Source organism: Taudactylus pleione, unplaced genomic scaffold (assembly GCF_031769625.1).
Source record: "Taudactylus pleione unplaced genomic scaffold, aTauple2 ptg000053l, whole genome shotgun sequence".
NCBI lineage: Eukaryota > Metazoa > Chordata > Amphibia > Anura > Myobatrachidae > Taudactylus > Taudactylus pleione.
This window is the reverse complement of record NW_028284455.1, coordinates 33935143-33953572: the sequence shown is the minus strand read 5'-3', so window position 1 is coordinate 33953572 and position 18430 is coordinate 33935143. Positions and strand designations below refer to the sequence as shown.

The window sequence follows — 18430 nt, the reverse complement described above, 5'->3', positions numbered from 1 at the left end:
ATGTTTCACTGTCCTCATCCCTGAGAATTATGGTAGCCCACCATCGCTAATGTTACTCTGTGCACTTCTATGCGGTGTGAGGGAAAAGAGGCAATGTTGGCGGCCACAAGGTGCCGGTACTAATTCAATACATGGGCAGAAACACAACCTTTCTCACTGTTCATGTTATTATTCATTCTCTCAGGAAATACCACCTTGCCTACTGCATCTTTCTGCTGTGTGACCTACCCTCAGCCACGTCTATACCCCCCAACAATGACATTATATGCCCCCTCCATATCCGCTGCAACACTCTGCAAATTGCTAAACTCCCTATTATCTTCCAAATACAATTCAAGTTATGCACACTCACCTTCATACAAGTCCTCACCACCCCCCTTTTACACATCACGGACCTCATTATGGGATTCTCTCACTCTCTTACATCTGACCTGTGCCTTGCCACCTTTCTGATCACTCCCACCACCAAGACTTATCCCCTGCTGCTTCCCACTTATGGGACTCCGGGCCTGATTCAGAGCCGCTCGTAAGCGGCCGCTCGTTCGCTCTGAGCGATGTTCGCACAACTGCGCATGCGTATGGGTTGTAATACGCATGCGAGAACCAGTCATTGCGGTCGGAAATAGTATGCTCGCAAAATAGCGAATGCCTGCTAATTTGAGTGACAGTATGAGGCGTTTGTGGGTGGTAACAGGGGAAGGTGCTTGAAAACGGGGAGTGGAGATCCGAACGCAGGCGTGCCAAACGGGCAAAACGGGTATTTTAAGGGTGTACATAATTAACAAAGCAGCGTCATCGACCACGTCACTTGGTTGTCTTTTAGCCTGAACTGCTCGCATGATTGCGGTAGGAAAATCCAACCACAAGCACTTCGAGCAGTTCAGACGCCTTTCGATGTACTCGATTAATCTAATAAACAGCGGAGATGACGTAGGATGCGAGCGGCCAGGGGGCGTTTTTTAAAAAATAGCGAGCGCATGTTTCGTTCGCTCGTTCAGACATAGAGGCGTCAACAGACCGCAAAGAGCGAGCGCTCAATTTAAATATCCGGCCCCTTTTTCTGAACGAGCGAGCGCAAATAGCGTCCGGCTCTGAATCAGGCCCTCCATTCCCTGCCTGAGCAGACTCTCCCCAACCTGCAGTCTTTCATGTGGTCTCTCAAATCACACCACTTCACTGTATCCTTTCCTAGCCCCCAAATGATCCTACTTCCTCTGGGTGTTCTTCCAGCTACAGTCCCAATCTTCAGTCTGTGTCCCACTAGTTGTTATTGTTCCCTTCAAGACTGTGAGCTTTTACAAGCAGGTGCATATGTACAGTACCTTCTGTCTCACATCTGCATGTGTATGTACTTCTTCTATTTTATGTATGATTTATATTTTGCTATTCAAACTTCCACCGTTGCCAAGGTTTGTAGTGCCTCATAAATACACACTGATCATGATGATACTGCTCTTTTTTCTATTCATTCATTGTTTTATTAATTAGACTATATACGTTTTCTTAATGAAGGATGAAGTGATGTTATTAGAACTCACCAATTAAATGTGTTGACATAAGAACTTACTGTTAATAAAAATATTATTTACAGGAGTTTATACATATATTAAAATCACATTTGTCATTATATTGTTATTATAATCATAAGAATGGTTACAATTTTAGGAAGGTTAAAGTGCAAAATAGCTAAATGACTGTCTTGAATTAATAAGGGAAAATATACCTTAGCTGTGCCAGGCTAGGGTGATTCCTTAGAGCTTCTGCAAATGCCTGTGCCCCTTCATCTCCAATATGGTTCCCCCACATACTGTAAACATAAAAATTCAGTACTATGTTATAACACAATCGAAAACTGAAGACTAAAGTGTCCCTATCACCAGCCAGTAGAAGTATTTACAAGACTCCCATTTCCCTATATCTGCAGCGTTCATGGCTGCATTTATTTGATAGTTGAACTCAACTATTACCAAAGTTGCAGATTTAGGTAGAGATGATTTTTTTTTAAAAGGAAATTTATACTGGTGATAGGAACACTTTAAATGAAAATATAAAGCTATATTTATCAACATCTGCAACCGGTGGTACATTTCATTCTGTACAACAAGTGCTGATCATTCTGGGCTGTATTGATGTGTGTAACAGTATGTGCAGCTGTGTGTCATTTCATGATAAGCCCTGTGCTCATGGGTGGTGTGTCAGATGGGTGCTCTCTGAAGAAGCTGAATACAACTTTTTCACTGTTCAACAGCCTGAAGATGCGGTTGGATGCTGTGAAACACATCACACCTTAAGTGAGATTTTAATCCTTTTGAATGCTTTATTTTTAGGAATATAATATTATATTTATTTTAAATAATGCAATTTATTTATCTAGGACAGTAGTTGTATGTTTATGTACTATTTATTTACAGTTATACTTGGCCACTCTCTGCTGGTCATTCCTTCTTTAGAATATAGCTCAATGTGTGAGTAAAAGGTTGATCATTATAGTGGTTGAAGCTAAGACAATTATCAGGACTGTCCCAGAACACTGTATAGCTCTCCTTTTCAGGGGAGAGTCTAGTCACAGCACTGTGTCACTGGCACATTTTATCAGGTTATAACTAAGAACCCGATTCAGTAAGGATCACAGCTCTGTAATTGCACGCAGGTCTGCTACGAACATATGCTAATGAATGCAATCGCAATGCCGTCGCCAGCATAGAGACGCCCACTGCCTCCCACTAGAGCTATCTCACATCCGTAATACTTTGCAAACCTTCACAAACATCGGTAACATTGAATTCCATTGGCTCCTCATGCAGAATTACAGCAGTCCTGACCTTACTTAGAAATTGCTAACTCCGTTGCACACAGTGAGTACTCAAGCTGCGTATGCAATTGCAATGGCTAATTTATGCACGCCCATGCAACGGCGTTCAAGCGAACAGGCATGCCTGTGTTTCTCCGACCACCACCCCGTCACTACCCACAAACGCTCAATGCCTGTCAATCTTTATGAGATGATCTCCATGGTCTCCGTGAAAGCAGTGCGATCGCAGCGGCGTCTTCGCACACTCGCACTGCGAAGCATATGCATGCGCAGTATGCAACAATTGGCCAACTGCGTACGCATTAGCAATTGCTGATCAGGTCCTAAGATTGTTGCTATACCCTCCTCCAGCACTGGAGATATTCCTCTATTTTTCTACCAAGACTTTAGCAGCAGATCCTTAGAGTCCTGTAAGTTGCGAGATGGGGCCACCATGGTTCAGACTTGGTTTTCCAGCACATCCCACAGATACTTAACTGTAATGAAATCTGGGGAATTTGGAGGTCGTGTCAACACCTTAAAGTCTTTGTCATGTTCCATTATTCCTGAACATTTTATGCATTGTGTGGCAGGGTGCATTATCCTACTGAAAGAGGCCACTGCCATCAGGGAACACTGTTGTCATGAACGGGTGTACTTGGTCTGCAACAATGTTTAACTAGGTGGTAAATGTCAAAGTAACATCTACATGAATGACAACACCCAAGGTTTCCCAGCAGCCCAGAGCATCACACTGCCTCTGCTAGCTTGTTTTCTTCCCAAAGTGCATCTTGGTACCATCTTTGCTCCAGTTAAGCAACACTCATGTATCCGGCCTTCCACATAATGTAAAAGAAAACACAATACATCAGACCAGGCCACCTTACATTGCTCGATGGTCCAGTTCTGAAGCTCACGCACCTTGTAGGCGCATTTGGCGGTGGACACGAGTCAGCATGGTCTGTAGCTATGCAGCATGCTGCGATGCACTATGAGTTATAATACCTTTCTATCATATCCAGCATTAACTTTTTCAGCCATTCGTGCTACGATAGCTCTTAAGAGGGATCAAACTAGTTGGGCTAGACACATCAATAAGCCGTGGACACCCATGTCCTTATCGCCGTTCCTTGGACCACTTGTACTAATCACTGCATACTGGAAACATCCCAAGACCTGCCATTTTGGAGATGCTCTGACCCAGTCATCTAGCCATCACAATTTGACCCTTATCAAAGTCAATCAGATTCTTACGCTTGCCAATTTTTCCTGCTTCCAACACATTAACTACAAGAACTGACTGTTCACTAGCTGGCTAATATATTCTACCCCTTGACAGGTGTCGATGTTACAAGATAATCAATGTTATTCACTTCACTTGTCAGTGGTTTTAATATTATGGCTGATCAATGCATATTGGAGTACACAGTTTGTGTTCTAGTAACTGTGACAAAAACATTGGAAAGGTTGTTAAAGGTTATATATGCCCCCATCCATCTCACCAAGAAGTGGCTGCAACCAGGGACCTTAACAGGGCTCGTTTAAAAGGTTGTTATGGTTGATACCTATGGAGAGACCCTAAAACAATAGACCAGCTGGTGGAAATTGTGAAGAGTTATGTGGTGGCCGAGGAACTGTTGGGTGTACCCCAACTGCCCCTAGTCCTGTAACTGGGATCTCCACTGAATTCTGGAAATACTGTTCCAAAGGAAAAGGGTACTGGGCAGTGGAATATACTTAAAAATGCAGGAATGGTAGGCTTGGAACCTGGAGAATGGCCAGCTGTGCCAGGTAGGTTCACGCCTCGTAAAAGACTTGATAAAAATATAATCAGATTATTTATATGTGGCGGCTTGGACATGTTATTGCTAATTGTCCACTTATCTCTGAAACTATGCAGTGTGATACTGCTTATGTAAATCACATAAGCTAGCTAGCATGAACTGTAGACCAATAGACTGAGTCAGATAAACAAATATGCTAAAGAAAGTGGTGGACAAAGATGGGAAAGACTGGCGACTATTTATTACCATATTAATTGCTGCCCATTAGATTGGTTCCACAATCTTCCATGGGATTCTTGCCTTTTGATTTGCTGAATGGGAGATACCCAAAGGGATTGCTGGATATTGCAAAATAGACATGTTATTGAGCATGTTTCTCACATGCAGGAAAGAATAGCTGCAGTGGTGCTGATCCGATAGTGAAAGAGCACTTGAAACAGGCCCAACAAAGAGTGTACAATTATAATGCCCAAATACGCACGTTAACTTCTGGGGACAGAGGACCTCATTCAGAGTCGGTCGTTGCGGCCGCACGGTCGTAAGGGAAAAGGGGCCGGATATGCAAATGATGCACTCGCAAGTTGCGTCCTTAAGATCGGATCGTTAGCTGGCCGACCAAGGGGAGGATGCGGCCGTAAGACAAAAAATACGCCCCCTTCTCATACGCATTACACGTCATCTCCGGCCATATAAGGATTAATCGAGACCCTCGGTAACCATCGGAACTGGTCGTAGAGCTTAAGGTTGACCATACCCTCTCTTAAGCACTACGATCAGGTCAGTGTACAAACCACCCATGTCACGTGTGCCATGACACTACTTTGTTAATTATGCACTCCCATAAAACGCTGTTTGCATAATTAGGCACGCCTGCGTTCGGATCTCCACTCCCCCGTTTTCAAGCACCTTCCCGTTACCACCCACAAACGCCTCATTCTGTCACTCAAACTACCGACCTGGCTGTGTTCAAGGAGAGAGACATTTCTGATCGTAGCAGCTAGTTTGCGCATGCGCATTGCGAACTTTATGCATGTGCAGTTTAGCGAACATAGGTGGCGTACGACCGTGCGGCCGCAACGACCGACTCTGAATGAGGTCCAGAGTGCTTATTTTGGTTCCCACGGTAGAGAGTAAATACTTTGCCAAATGGCCAGGGCCATTTTAAATCATAGAAAAAGTTTGTGAGGTTAGTTATGAGGTGAGGGAAAAGAAAGCCAGAACAGATCCACCATGTAAATCTTATAGAACCTTGAAAGCTCTGTCAACCACCCTGTTCCCTCCGTTAGCCGCAGTAACTTTGGTTCCTGAAGTAATAATAGCTTAAACCCTCTCAACTGCTCAACAGCATGAGGCTAAATCATTTCTCAGAAGAAATAAGGGATTTGTTTCCTAACATATCTGGTAAAACAACAGTCATAAAACATGACATAATCCCTGAACCAGAGGTTAAGGTTAACCTAAAACCCTATAGAAGACCAGAAGTCCAACAGGAATCGGTGTCTAAAGAAATTAAAAAATGTGGAGTTAGATATAATTGAAGAGTCATATAGTAAGTGGTCAAGTCCCATTGTACTCATTCCAAAACCCGATGAAAGCTTACGCTTCTGCAAAGATTTCCGTCAATTGAATAGTCTGTCTAAGTTTGACGCCTACCCAATGCCTCATGTGGATGAACTTATTGAAATTCTGTGAACAGGACGGTACGTAATCACTCTAGACTTAACTAAAGGGTACTGGTAAGTGATGTTGACAGACAAGGCAAAAGAAAACATAGCTTTTTCTGCACTGGAGAGGAGGGTTGGCTGGTTTAAACCACAAGTTTTTTATTTAAAAAAAAAAACAGTTTATTTTTTTTTTTTTTAAACCCACTCTGGTATTATTTATTATGCTGTCACTACAAGTACGGCGCTGTGACTTCTTAAAAAAAGCCTATTATAAGGGAATCCACCTGATATTATTCCACATTTTTGTTGCTTGTAGTCTTCATTTGAGTGAGCTGAACCAATACAGTCAATACACACACAACAAAGAAATAGGGAAGGTGGGAGGGTGAACCAGATCAGAGAGGTGCTAAGGGCCATATCCAATTATCCAAGTTAATGCAAAAACTTAAGGTGTGTTAAGTTTTCGCAAACTTTGGGGTTTTTGGTGCGATCATTTCACGTCTTTTGCCTATGCACGTTCCTGTTTTTCGTCCAAAAGACGTGCTGTGGCATCTGCTCAAAAACTGTCCATGTTGCAACCTGCGAAAAGAACAGCAGAAATTGGGGCAATCTGTCTGCACCCCATAAAAAGTAAAACAGATATAGGAAAACAGTATAGAAGTGTATTAGTGGACATAATAAAAGTATTTGGGGGTTTTAAATTGTGTCTAATGGCTGTTATATGCATTTTTCTATAACAGTGGAAAAATGGTATAAAGCAAGTTTTTTTGGCCAAAATAAATTCTGCAGTTAAATTGGGGGTCAATTAAAATGGGTGCAAGTATATTTCTGTGTCAATTTTGGGCACTTATAAAAATTTTTAAAAATACACCCTGGTGCAGCCACCTGCAATGTTTAAAACACACAGGGCCATAACTAGGTTGATGCCACGGCACAGGGTCTCTCAATTTTCTGTTGATAATCATTCTCATTTATCCCCGGCATCTCCTGGCCTTACAAACATATATATTTACCCCTCCGTCTGGCAACCACCAAGCACCTTCAGTCACATCCTCTTTTATTTAACTCACACATTTCAAATTGCTGTCATACCGGGACTCGAACCTACCTTCTCTCACATGGCAGTCAGACACCTTACACATGGAATTATCTGACCCACAATTTCTGATGACATCTATGATGGCAGCCCTGAACACAGCCACCGATTGGTGCAGCTTCACCAGCGCTCTCCTACACCTTGAGCTGGTGACTTATACTTGATAATTATTGTGTATCATCAATGCAGCCATCGGTACCCCTTCATCATCGTATGGGACAAATCAGATTTGTCATGGCCCTTCCCCATGAGGCAACGTGTCTAATGTCCCCTATTTGAAGAATGGGGGCACCAATGCACTTTTTGGCCCATGCACCGAAAAGTCTAGTTACAGCTCTGAAAACACATGCCCCATCCATAAAGCCCCCCAAAATACCTGACCCAATACTTTAAACCCATTTCCATCACTTTTCATTTCTTCACCCCAAAACTGACATGCCATTATTGGCCAACTTAAGGTACTTAAAAATATATTTTTTTCTACTGTGTCATTAGGGGGTGTCCAAGGGGCATATTCAATTGTGTGCGAAAACAGCAAAAAACCCGCACCTGTGAGGTTTTACCTGCGAGGTCGGGTTTTTTGCTATTCTATTAGGTGCGTGTTTTTTTGCAAAGCGCGGATGCCCGCGGTATTCCGGAATTGGGCGCGAGGTGCGCGAGGATTTTAACTCACTAAACCTCACACCCAATTGTATATGCCCCCAAGGGTTCTGGACCGTCCCGACATTTTCAGCCAAAAATAGGGGGTTTGCACAATTTTTCACCTGCTCTGAGATTGTGAAAACTTTTCACCGGTTTTTGTCTATGGAGAATTCGCACGTGCGAAAACCGTGGCAATAGGATTGCACGATATGCATTTTGTGCGAAAGGTTAGCGCTGGTGAAAATTTTTCACAAAACGTGGCTTTTCGCGTTTAATTGAATACGGCCTTAAATCTGCCTAGCATCAGCTAAGACTCCACAAACTCCTCCCCTGACAATCCTATAGGACAGGAGAAAACTGCAATTAACATTCTCAATCTTAAAGGGTAAACAACTCCAACACATTACAGAGGCAATACACAGAGAAACATCTCATGGTTTAATCTCTTTCATGTTTATTTGCTTGAGATCTTCAGCTGTTATGGGAATTTATGCGGTTGTCCCCGTATTTTTCAAGTGGCAATAATTTTAAAGACTAAACCAGCTATAGAGACTTGCGTAAATCAGCGCAGCGGCTGAAGATTGCAAGCTATAACATTTAGCCCATAGTCTGACTCTATTTTTATAAAATAAAGAATCTTAATAAGTTTGGATTGCTAATGCTAGAAAGCATGGATGATGGACAAAATTCTAAGGCCCCATAGACAGTATGCTGCTGCTTAACTCGATGATGATCTCAGTTACCCATGGTTCAAGCAGTGTTGGATTCCATGTGATGCAGGATTGACAGCCAACCCAAAAACGTGTTGCTTAGGGATGGAAGAGTTAAGTATCTTGAATACACCACAGGTTGAGATTTGAAGCCCCAAGTTAATAAAAAGGCAATACAAAATTGGACATGATCCCTAAATAAGAAGCAGGTGAAAGCTTTCTTAGGAACCATAGGTTATTAAAGAAGATTTATACACCATTTTGCCATCATTGCTGTCCCTTTGACTGACCTTACCAAAGGTAAACAGTCAGTTATGGTTAGGTGGGATCCTGAGACAGAAAAGGATTTTCAGGCGTTGAATGTAGTGTAGTGCATCCAAACAGTTTTGATGACACCTGACTTTAATGAATTTGTTGTGCAGGCAGATACAACAGATGTAGTGATAGGTGCTGTTTTGTCTCAAACCAAAGATAGTGAAGGGCATGCTCTTATTTATTTATTTACGTGGGAAATTGAATATGCATTAGAGAAATTATGACACCGTTGAAAAAGAAGCATTGGCAATTAAGTAGGCATTAAACAAGTGCTACCTCTTTGGGGCAAAAATTTTGATTGATTACAGACCATTCTCCGTTGAAGTGGATGGCTGAGAATTAAGAGACCAATGGGAGAATAACTAGATGGTTCTTATCATTGCAGAATTTTAAGTTTGCAGTAAAGCATAAGCCGGGAGCCAACTGGTCAAGGCAGATGCTTTGTCCCATGTTTTTTGCTTAGGGGCTGCAGGTGTTCCTGCCCCCAGGTCGAAAGAGGAGGGGATATGTGACTGAAAGACTGGAAAGATTGTCAAGGAAAGATATATGCCCCAGGTTTTTAACTTCTGTTTGTAAACAGAAACTGATTAGCAGCTTTGATTGCCAAACCATTTGTGAGAGGCTGATAAATGGTGTGTCAGTCTCTGTAGTCAGTCTCTCACTGCCTGGGAAACAACACTCTGTTGAGAGACACTATGATTACTGAACGTAAGTGCCGTGCTGAATATTTATTTTGTGAGAGGGATGTTATGCTCTTCCACTCTTAAAGAGAGGATCATTTTGCTTAGTTAGATACAGATAGGCCAGGTATACTTTTATATTTTGTTTATTTTTGTGTTGCAAATAAAACTAGCTGTGAATACTTGTACAAGCTAGCCTGACAAGTGCAGCAGCCGAGTTTACCCAAGGAGATGGAAACCTTACCCTGATCTTGCCACGTAACATTCCTTTTCTGCACTGTAGGCACTACTTTCCTTAATCCAGTACTACTTCTCTGGCCTGTTAAGAAGAGCAGCACAGCATAAACCACTTTATACTTCCTCTTTTTATAAACTTTACTTTGGCTAGACCAGAAAGTGGCCACAGACATCAGAACTCTGGTGATGTATACTATTCAGAGAACAGCATTCAACTGGTGGATGACTAACTTCACAAACTAGAATGCCTGGATTTGTCTAATGGATGTCCAGTTCCTGGCACTGTTAGAAAGACCAGATATCTGTAAGTACTTGTCAACACAAATAGGTCTACAATCTGCTTTGTATCGCCACCAGAGCTTTTGTCTGACGCCAAGAGATGTTCCTAGTTCTGTCTACCCACACAGATTTCCGAAGTCTTCATGACTATACTGCAGGGGTTCCCAACCACGGTCCTCAAGGCACACTAACAGTCCAGGTTTTAGGGATAGCCATACTTGAGCACAAGTGACTTAATTAGTACCTCAGTTACTTTGATTTTACCATCTGTGCACAATCATGGATATCACTAAAACCAGGACTGTTAGTGTGCCTTGAGGACCGAGGTTGGGAATCACTGCTATACTGTATAGTGGTCACTAAATTGCTTTTTATAGTGTATATGGGTTACTAGCTAATCTTCTCTATTATACAGTGGTTAATAATATGCTATATGTCTATACATTGGTGTATCTATAATGGGTACAGAGTGTGCAGTGTATATGGGCTGGTTGGGTAATGGGATGCAGGCGCTCGGGTTCCCAGCGGTCAGAATCCTGAAGCTAATATCCTGGCAGGATTAGGATACCAACACCTGGCGGCTGCCATTTTCCTGGTGATTTGCGCATGCGCAGTAAAGATGTCCCCGGGAATAAGGCATGGGCGCCATGTTCCCGGAAACCTGCGCATGTGCAGTAGACTCTGGCACAAAGCCAGAGCCTGCTGCGTTTCTGGAGAGGATGGGGCTTGCGCAGAGGCTGCACACACCCCCCCTCTCTTAAAAGGCCCTTGTCTATATAATAAAATTGACTGCTTATAAAAATTATATCATCACGTTTGTAGGTATGTAATGACAGTTGGTATGACCTCTAAGCCCTCCCATGAGTGTCAGTGATGTAATTTACAAAGAGTTTCAGCATAACACACGTCTACAGTCTCCAAACATTTCTGTTATTTCCCATATCATCACACACAACATAAAGAAAGAACAAACACTCTGTAGAGGATAAAAGTGAGGACATCTCAAAAAGTACAATATTAAAGATGAAAAGAAAAAAGGTAATGCTAATCATAGAATAATTTATAGAATAAAATTAAGTGCTGTTAAAACTAATGTAATCACATAAAAACAAAATCCAGCATTAGGTCCACTATTCACACAAGCACAGGCTAACTCAGTCACTTACACAGCGCATGCTGCAGCCAGTGTCTAGACAGGCCTGCGGTTGAGAAAGTACTGAAGTCTAAGAAAGTAGAGAGAGAGGTTTGAAAAGAGGGGCAGGAGAGAGTGAGAGATGAAGACAGAGGGACAGGAGACTGGGAGGAGGAAAAAGATGAAGAAAGAGGAGGGTTGCAGATAGGGGCGTATCTACACATTGGCCAAGATGGCAGTCGCCAGGAGCGCCGGCCGAGGGGGGGCGCCGCCCAGTGGTGCCATCCTTGGCCAGGTGGTAGATACGCACTGAGTCTTCTCTTAAAAAAAAAAAAAACCCTTCATCTCACGGCGCCGGCAGGCGTAGACTTCGGTAAGCTGCACAAGCACCGTGAGATCAGGTTTTTTTTGTGTGGAGAGAAGACCCAGCATGTGTGACCAGTGCTAAAGAGAGGACAGAGGAGCCGCGGCCCGCGAGACCACTGCAACAACAAGGTAAGTGGGGATTGGGGGCACGGAATGGGATCTGCCGGGGCTGGCTGGGGAGTGAGAACTTTAGAATGGGGGCTGGCTGGGGAGTGGGTACTTAGAAGGGGGTTGGCTGGGGAGTGGGGTCACAGAAGGGGACCTGCTAGGACTGGCTGGGGAGTGGGGTCTTAGGAGGGTGGTAGGCTGTTTTTTTTCCATGTGGAAGTAAAAGTGTGTTGTTAACTTTTAAAAATAGTAAAAGCTGTGTGGGGGGATGGGGCTGTGAGGGGGGAGAGCTGGGGGGGGAGGGGGGGGGCGCAAGTCCCTTATTTTGCCAGGAGCGCTCTGACCCTTAGATACACCCCTGGTTGCAGTGAGAGGGGAGGCAAGACAGACAGAGTAGTTGGACATGAAACAAAAAGGGGAGAGAAAGAAAGGGAAGGGTCTAAGTGGGAAAAGAGAAATAGACAGAGGAGGGTGGAGAGAGAGATGGGGAAGAGAGAGATGGAGTAAGAGGAGGAGAGGAGAAAAAGAGGAGAGGGGGGAGCTGAAGAGAGAGACACGAGAAAAGAGAGAAAAAACCCAGGCAGTGCCGGGGACTACAGCTAGTATTCTATGTGATTCACTAGAATGCTCTCTGTATTTAAAATGTCACTAGAATGTTGTCTGTTTTGTATAGTAGAGTATATATTAATATGCTCTCTATACTGAATGAATATTTATAGTGATCAATGAAATTTGCGCTGTATATGCAGTGGTCATGAGAAGGCTCTATGCATTTAAAGAGATCACTAAAGTGCTCTTTTTTTTTGTTTACTGTGGTCACTAGTAAAGACTATCTATTGGATATCTGTCCCTGGAATAGTTCTTCATTGGATATTGGTCTTTGGAAAGAACTTTCTATTGAATATTGGTTTTGCTAGAATAGACTTTCTAGCGAATATGATCAGCTGGGGCTGTTTTGTCTTTGATCATAGTTCTCCTTGCTGTTTAATACCACTCACACGATAGATAAACCACGACCATGTTTTGTGATCACGCCCTGGACACAATGTACATGTTGGGCCCGCTGGGCACATTATGCATCAGGACACACCATGGGCTGGATGGAAACCACAAATTGCTTTGATTTTTACCTGATGTGTATATATGGTGTCCGCAGGGAATATTATTGTGCAAACCTACTCTCCTGTAGTTTGAGATGCTTCCAGAACTAAAATTGTGTTTTGTGGGAGGTACACTGTGAAAAAGGTGTAAACATAGCATCAAAGCCAAACCTCATACAACTTTAAAGCATCCCTTTTACTTGCTTTAAACTAGCACAAAAAATCAAGGACTTCTGCGGACTGAAAAATTGTGCTCTCTATAGGCCTGATTTACTGCGGATCCCAACTGCGTATGCAAATGAGATTACGCACGCAGTTCAACTGCGATAGTATGCGAATCCATTACATCGCAGCACTACACAGGGACGCCCACTTTACTTAGCACACATCCGTAATGTTTAGCAAGACTGCGAAACCATCGGTACAATCGAGTACCATCGCAGCCTTATGCACACTTGCACAAGCTCTGACCTTACTCAGAAATTGATAACTTCCATGCATGCAATGAGACCTCAGACGGCGTAGGCCATCACAGTGGCTAATTTATGCACGCCCCTGCAAAGTCATGAGAACACACAGATACGCCTGCGTTTCACCTCCCACAAACGGCACTTCCTGTCAATCACTCTGCGAAGGGTCTGCGCAGTCCCGATCACAGCGGCCGGTTTGTGCATGCGCACTGCGAATCATACGCATAACAAAACAATTGCCTGATTGCGTGTGTAATCGCAGTTGCGTACGGTAGTGAATCAGGCTCTATATCCCTTTATCTCATCTCAATTATCCTGATCAGAAAAACACAAAAATAAAAGTAACATTTTTGCTCTGCTCTGTCACACTAGGTGCACCAATGCACCTTCTTTGTACTTAACCAGGAACATCCTTCATCTCTCCAACTCTGACCACCAGCTGTTACAGACACCGCCTCAACAAATGCTGCACCTCAGCAAACAAAACTATATTGCTCTGCAATTTAAAGCACTTTAGTGGAAAATCTAAGTACACAGCTCAAATCAAGAGAGATGACGTCAACGAGGATTCCTTCCATTGTGCCTAATTTTCCCAGGGAAAGTCTGTGGCCACACAAAATTTCATGGTTGTGGTGGCCTGGCAAAAAGTGTATTATAGCCACAATAAGTGAGCCAGCAGAAGATGCAAAGGAGGGATATAGTTTATGTCCAAGATGCTACTTAAGAGCTGGTGCAATGTTCCACTGAAATGACAGCATTGATCTCTGATAATTGACTTTATTTTCTGCTTTATGAATTCATAATGAAGTGATCATTTGAAGTTATGGCGGTAATTTTTTACTTACCCAATGTCGAAAATACTGCTGCTCTTTTGAAGAGCGTTAGCAATAAGTTTACCTCCCACCGCAGTGAAGTGATTATATCCCAACCTGTAAAGAGAGCAAGTGGTAAATGAACAGAAATAATTTTCACTTCAACAGTTAAATAAATGATTATTAACAAACTGCAAAGGTGCAAAAACTGCAGCACAAATGCTCTTTGTGACGTTACTCTTGTTTAAGCGTGCCTAGATTTATGGCGAATCACATGGATTGGAGAGGGATTTAGCAGACTCTGCAGGGGTGTTACTAAGTCTAGTTATGCATTGAAATAGAAAAAAATACATTTTATTTTGTGGGCAAGATTATTTAGGGATGAGGATAGTGCACTTCCAGGGGCATCATCTGCTATGAACCAGGTCTTACCTGGTATTTCCGGCTACCTCTGAGGTATGAGAGATTGGAACACATCCCAATATGATACTTAGGGGTCTATGTACTAAGCCTTGGAGAGAGATAGTGGATTGATATAAAGTACCAACCAAACAGCTCCTAACTGTCATTTTTCAAACACAGTCTGTAAAGTGACAGTTAAGAGCTGATTGGTTGGTACTTTAGCTCCATCCACTTTATCTCTCTACAAGGCTTAGTACATAGATCCCTTATAAAGGTAAGTGATTTGCACATTTCAGTTGCTCACAGTATAATTACTTTATGAAATAAATGAGACTAAACAGAGCAAACTTTTCGAAGACGAACTATAAAGTTGCATAGGTGAGGTACAAAGTTTCTACTGTTTCAACCTTAAATCCCCACCAACCCACAAAACTAGATGCAGTTTGTATTACTGGGATGTTGTCACATAAATAAGGAATGTGGCTTGTTAACTAGCCTTAATGTAATTTGTTCCAGGAGTACTTCCATGTAAAAAAAAAGTGACTTCCCTCCTACATGGCAAGTCAATTTGTGTTTGGATTGTTAATCGACATCATTCCCTATTGTATATTTCACTGAACTTCTTCTAAAATGTTTCACAGCCCAATATAAAAGGCACCTGAAGATGCAACTGACCGTGATGTGTACTCACTTCAAGTTTTGGAGCTTGGGGCATTCTTCAATGATTCTTGCTACATATCTCGCTCCAGAATCCGTTATGAGATTTTTGTACAAGCTACATGAAACAAATAAATAAAATTACTTAAGAATACATAAACTTCTGGTTCTGGTCAAAACATGAAATACAACAGCTTTTATAATAGAAAGGCAGTGGACAAAAGGCATTTCATAGATTGGAGTCATTGACTTGCTTTCTACTGGGTAGCAAAAATGTTCTGTACAGTTGGGGGATTTAAAGTACAGCAGTGGTATTACTGTGAGTTGCAAGTTGAATAACTTAAATGTTATGGTTTGTCAGTATACATTTTTGGCACAAATAAACAGCTTTGCAATCATTGGCTGCAAGTTATAGGTGATACCTGATATAGAAGGAAGGAAATACTCCCAAAACACTGCACTAATAGGTCATATGTCTGGAAGGCCTGTTGTGAGGCAGCTGTACTACTGTACTGCTCCTACTATGAAAGAACTACTATTACAATTTTACCTCATGATATGAATTGTAGGGCATTAAGGTCCACTGAAGCAATAACATGCTCAGATGTACATGTTTATCTATAGAGGTATATGTAATGGCAGGAGCACTATTTGCTGAGATTCATTGAATTTTTCCACAAAATTTGTGAATTAAAAAAAAAAAAGATTAAGAAAAGAAAAATTACCCAACTAGCCTCTTCAAATAATGATCAAAAAAACTGTATAAATGAATACAGCCTGGGCTGGCTTCCATTAGGGAGTTTATGAACATGGGGTCTTCCTGCCACAATGACAGTTAGTTCCAGGCTGGTCAACTCAAGAATGTTGCCTCTATAGACAATGAGAGATGCAAAAAACCCAGCTACCAGCCCCACATGCTGGGGCTCTTACAAACCCTCCTGTGTTGTGAGGGCTGCTTGGAAAATGAAAAAACCTGGGATCCCAAGTGACCATAGTATAATGGAGAGGGGTACCTAGGACTCCTATACATTGTACTTACAAACACATAAACCAAGGGACATTTCTGAAATTTCAATTTAACTTAAATAAAAGACTCCTGGTCCCTAACATGCCACCCCAAACCAATTTAGCCTCAGAAACACAACATTGATGTTGATCGAATTTCATCAATTTTAATTCAATCAAGATCAATTCAAATGGACCTTTAGTAAATATATCCCCTGGCTTTAATTATGGCCAGGCTGTTTATTTTTTATTAAAATAATTGCATTAAACAGAGTAAGAGCAGGAGGTCTTTAGTGAGGGGAGCACATCACATTACCACTACGTGACTAACTCCCACAGGAAGCAATGTTTCAGTGTCTGTGTTTTCGTGTTATCCTACTGCAGGGCACTGCTGCTATGTAAAATGAATGCATGATTCCACAATAGGTGTAAAATATCCTGCAAATGAATTTACAAGTTGGAAACCACTGAAATGATATGACTTTTAGGGCCTCATTCTGAGTCAAACGCACTTTGCTGTTAGACGCAGTGGATCAATGCTTTTCTACTGCCCATGCGTCTAAGTGGCACCGCGCAGGTGACAGAGGAGGTGGCTAATCAGACGCAGGAAGATGCAGCAACATATAGGAGTGTCTCTGACAGTGGTTGCTTACACGGATGCTTCATCACTCACATTGGAGACCATACACGGATGAACAATCTGCACCTACCATAGGGCTGGTGCAACCAATGATGGCGTCATAAGATGCACCAAGCAGTATTTGAGCGTCTAAAGATGTTCAAAGTGGGCAACTCAATCCTTGCACATTCAGATGCATGGATGTACACCAGGGAAGGGCTTTGTAGTGGCATTAGCATACGCTGACACTACACAGCTGCATCCGACTCAGGATCAGTACCAAACAATCTGCTGAATGGATTTGCCCACTGACTTCATTAGCACAGTGTCCCTGAAAAATATCTTTAACATGATTGAATCAGTATTTCCAAAGATGCCCTGAATTATGAGCCTTGTGTAGCGTGCTAAAATGAGTCCAACACAATAGATGTATACTTGCCCAAGAAAGTTGATGATCTTGTACTTTGTTAATTCCTCAGCCAAAACTTTTACACCAGCATCGGTGATCTGATTGACACTGAGTCTGTGATGTGAGAAAAAGAAAGAAAATGTAAAAAATAGTCCTAACACCTCAAAATGTTTTACACGTCATACAAACAACATAACGCAATGATAAATTGGAAAATAGCTTTTGTTTTAATCAATGTACATAATTTCATTAAAGACAACTTGTTTGCAGTTTGGGGCTGAGTGTTGCAATTTTGTCTATGTGCCCTAGGGCAAAGCAATGCTTTGTATCGTGTGAGCTAGAACTATGGTTTATAAGAGAAAAGAGGCATGTTCTTTTGTCATCAACTGAAAACTCAATAATGACAAGGCCCCAAGGAACGGCTAATATATAAAAGTTACTGGTTATTCTTCAATTGGACTAGTTCCATGAAAAATGGTGGATGATCCTTCCAGTGCACTTCAAACTGTACACCTACTCACCATTTTTGGGAGACACTTCAATAAAAAGTGTTACTAGGTTTGTAGATACCAGTGATTTTACTGTTCTCCTGAGAAGTAGTGATTGACATAGCATTATAGAAGGCAATAATTAATCATGAGTTACGGAATCAGGACTGTCTTTGTTAGATGTGTCACATTTGCAAATTTAAATTTTTTTCTACATTGGTAAAAGTGTGTCTAGAAAAGCATTTTTCCATAGAAGTGCAACTAGAAGGTGGAAATGCGTCCAAATAAAACTACATAACAAGACCCGATCGAACGCCCTTGTCCCCCCTTACTTCATTTGATTAATGTTTGATTGATTTTCTCTCAATGCAATTTACTAATAACATGTACCCTTGGCAACTGAATGATACTTGGACTTCCAGTTTATCTTTCAAGATAAAAGTAAAAATAAACAAACAAGGTCAGACCCGGGACAGACCCCTTTCACACCGCGGCACTGACCGGGGTTATTCCCGGGTCGGCGCCATTCACACAGCACCCATGTACAGTGGAACTCTTCTGCCAGCGATGATATCAACTTCACGCAATGGGAAATCCGGATCTCCCCATGCTGTAAGCGTGATCCGGGTCGTCTGACCAGGGTTACCCATTTACACTGCCCCTT

General features: G+C 42.2%; 1 protein-coding gene across 2 annotated transcripts in view; it reads right to left on the bottom strand.

Moving 5' to 3' along the window:
- The window catches only part of NOD1 (nucleotide binding oligomerization domain containing 1), a 79805-nt gene that overhangs the window by 14618 nt on the left and 46757 nt on the right, over positions 1 to 18430 (bottom strand). Inside the window, exons 6-10 of one of the 2 annotated variants that reach the window (XR_015875787.1) lie at positions 17309 to 17392; positions 15280 to 15363; positions 14220 to 14303; positions 9927 to 10001; positions 1733 to 1807 (exon numbers count right to left, since the gene is read on the bottom strand). Coding sequence is in view for 1 of the 2 variants with exons in the window: in XM_088463758.1 (XP_088319884.1) it covers positions 1724 to 1807; positions 14220 to 14303; positions 15280 to 15363; positions 17309 to 17392 (336 nt within the window). In the remaining variant the exon portion in view is untranslated. Of the gene's footprint in view, positions 1 to 1723; positions 1808 to 9926; positions 10002 to 14219; positions 14304 to 15279; positions 15364 to 17308; positions 17393 to 18430 lie in introns of those variants that run through there. The other variant, XM_088463758.1, reaches the window with a different exon arrangement.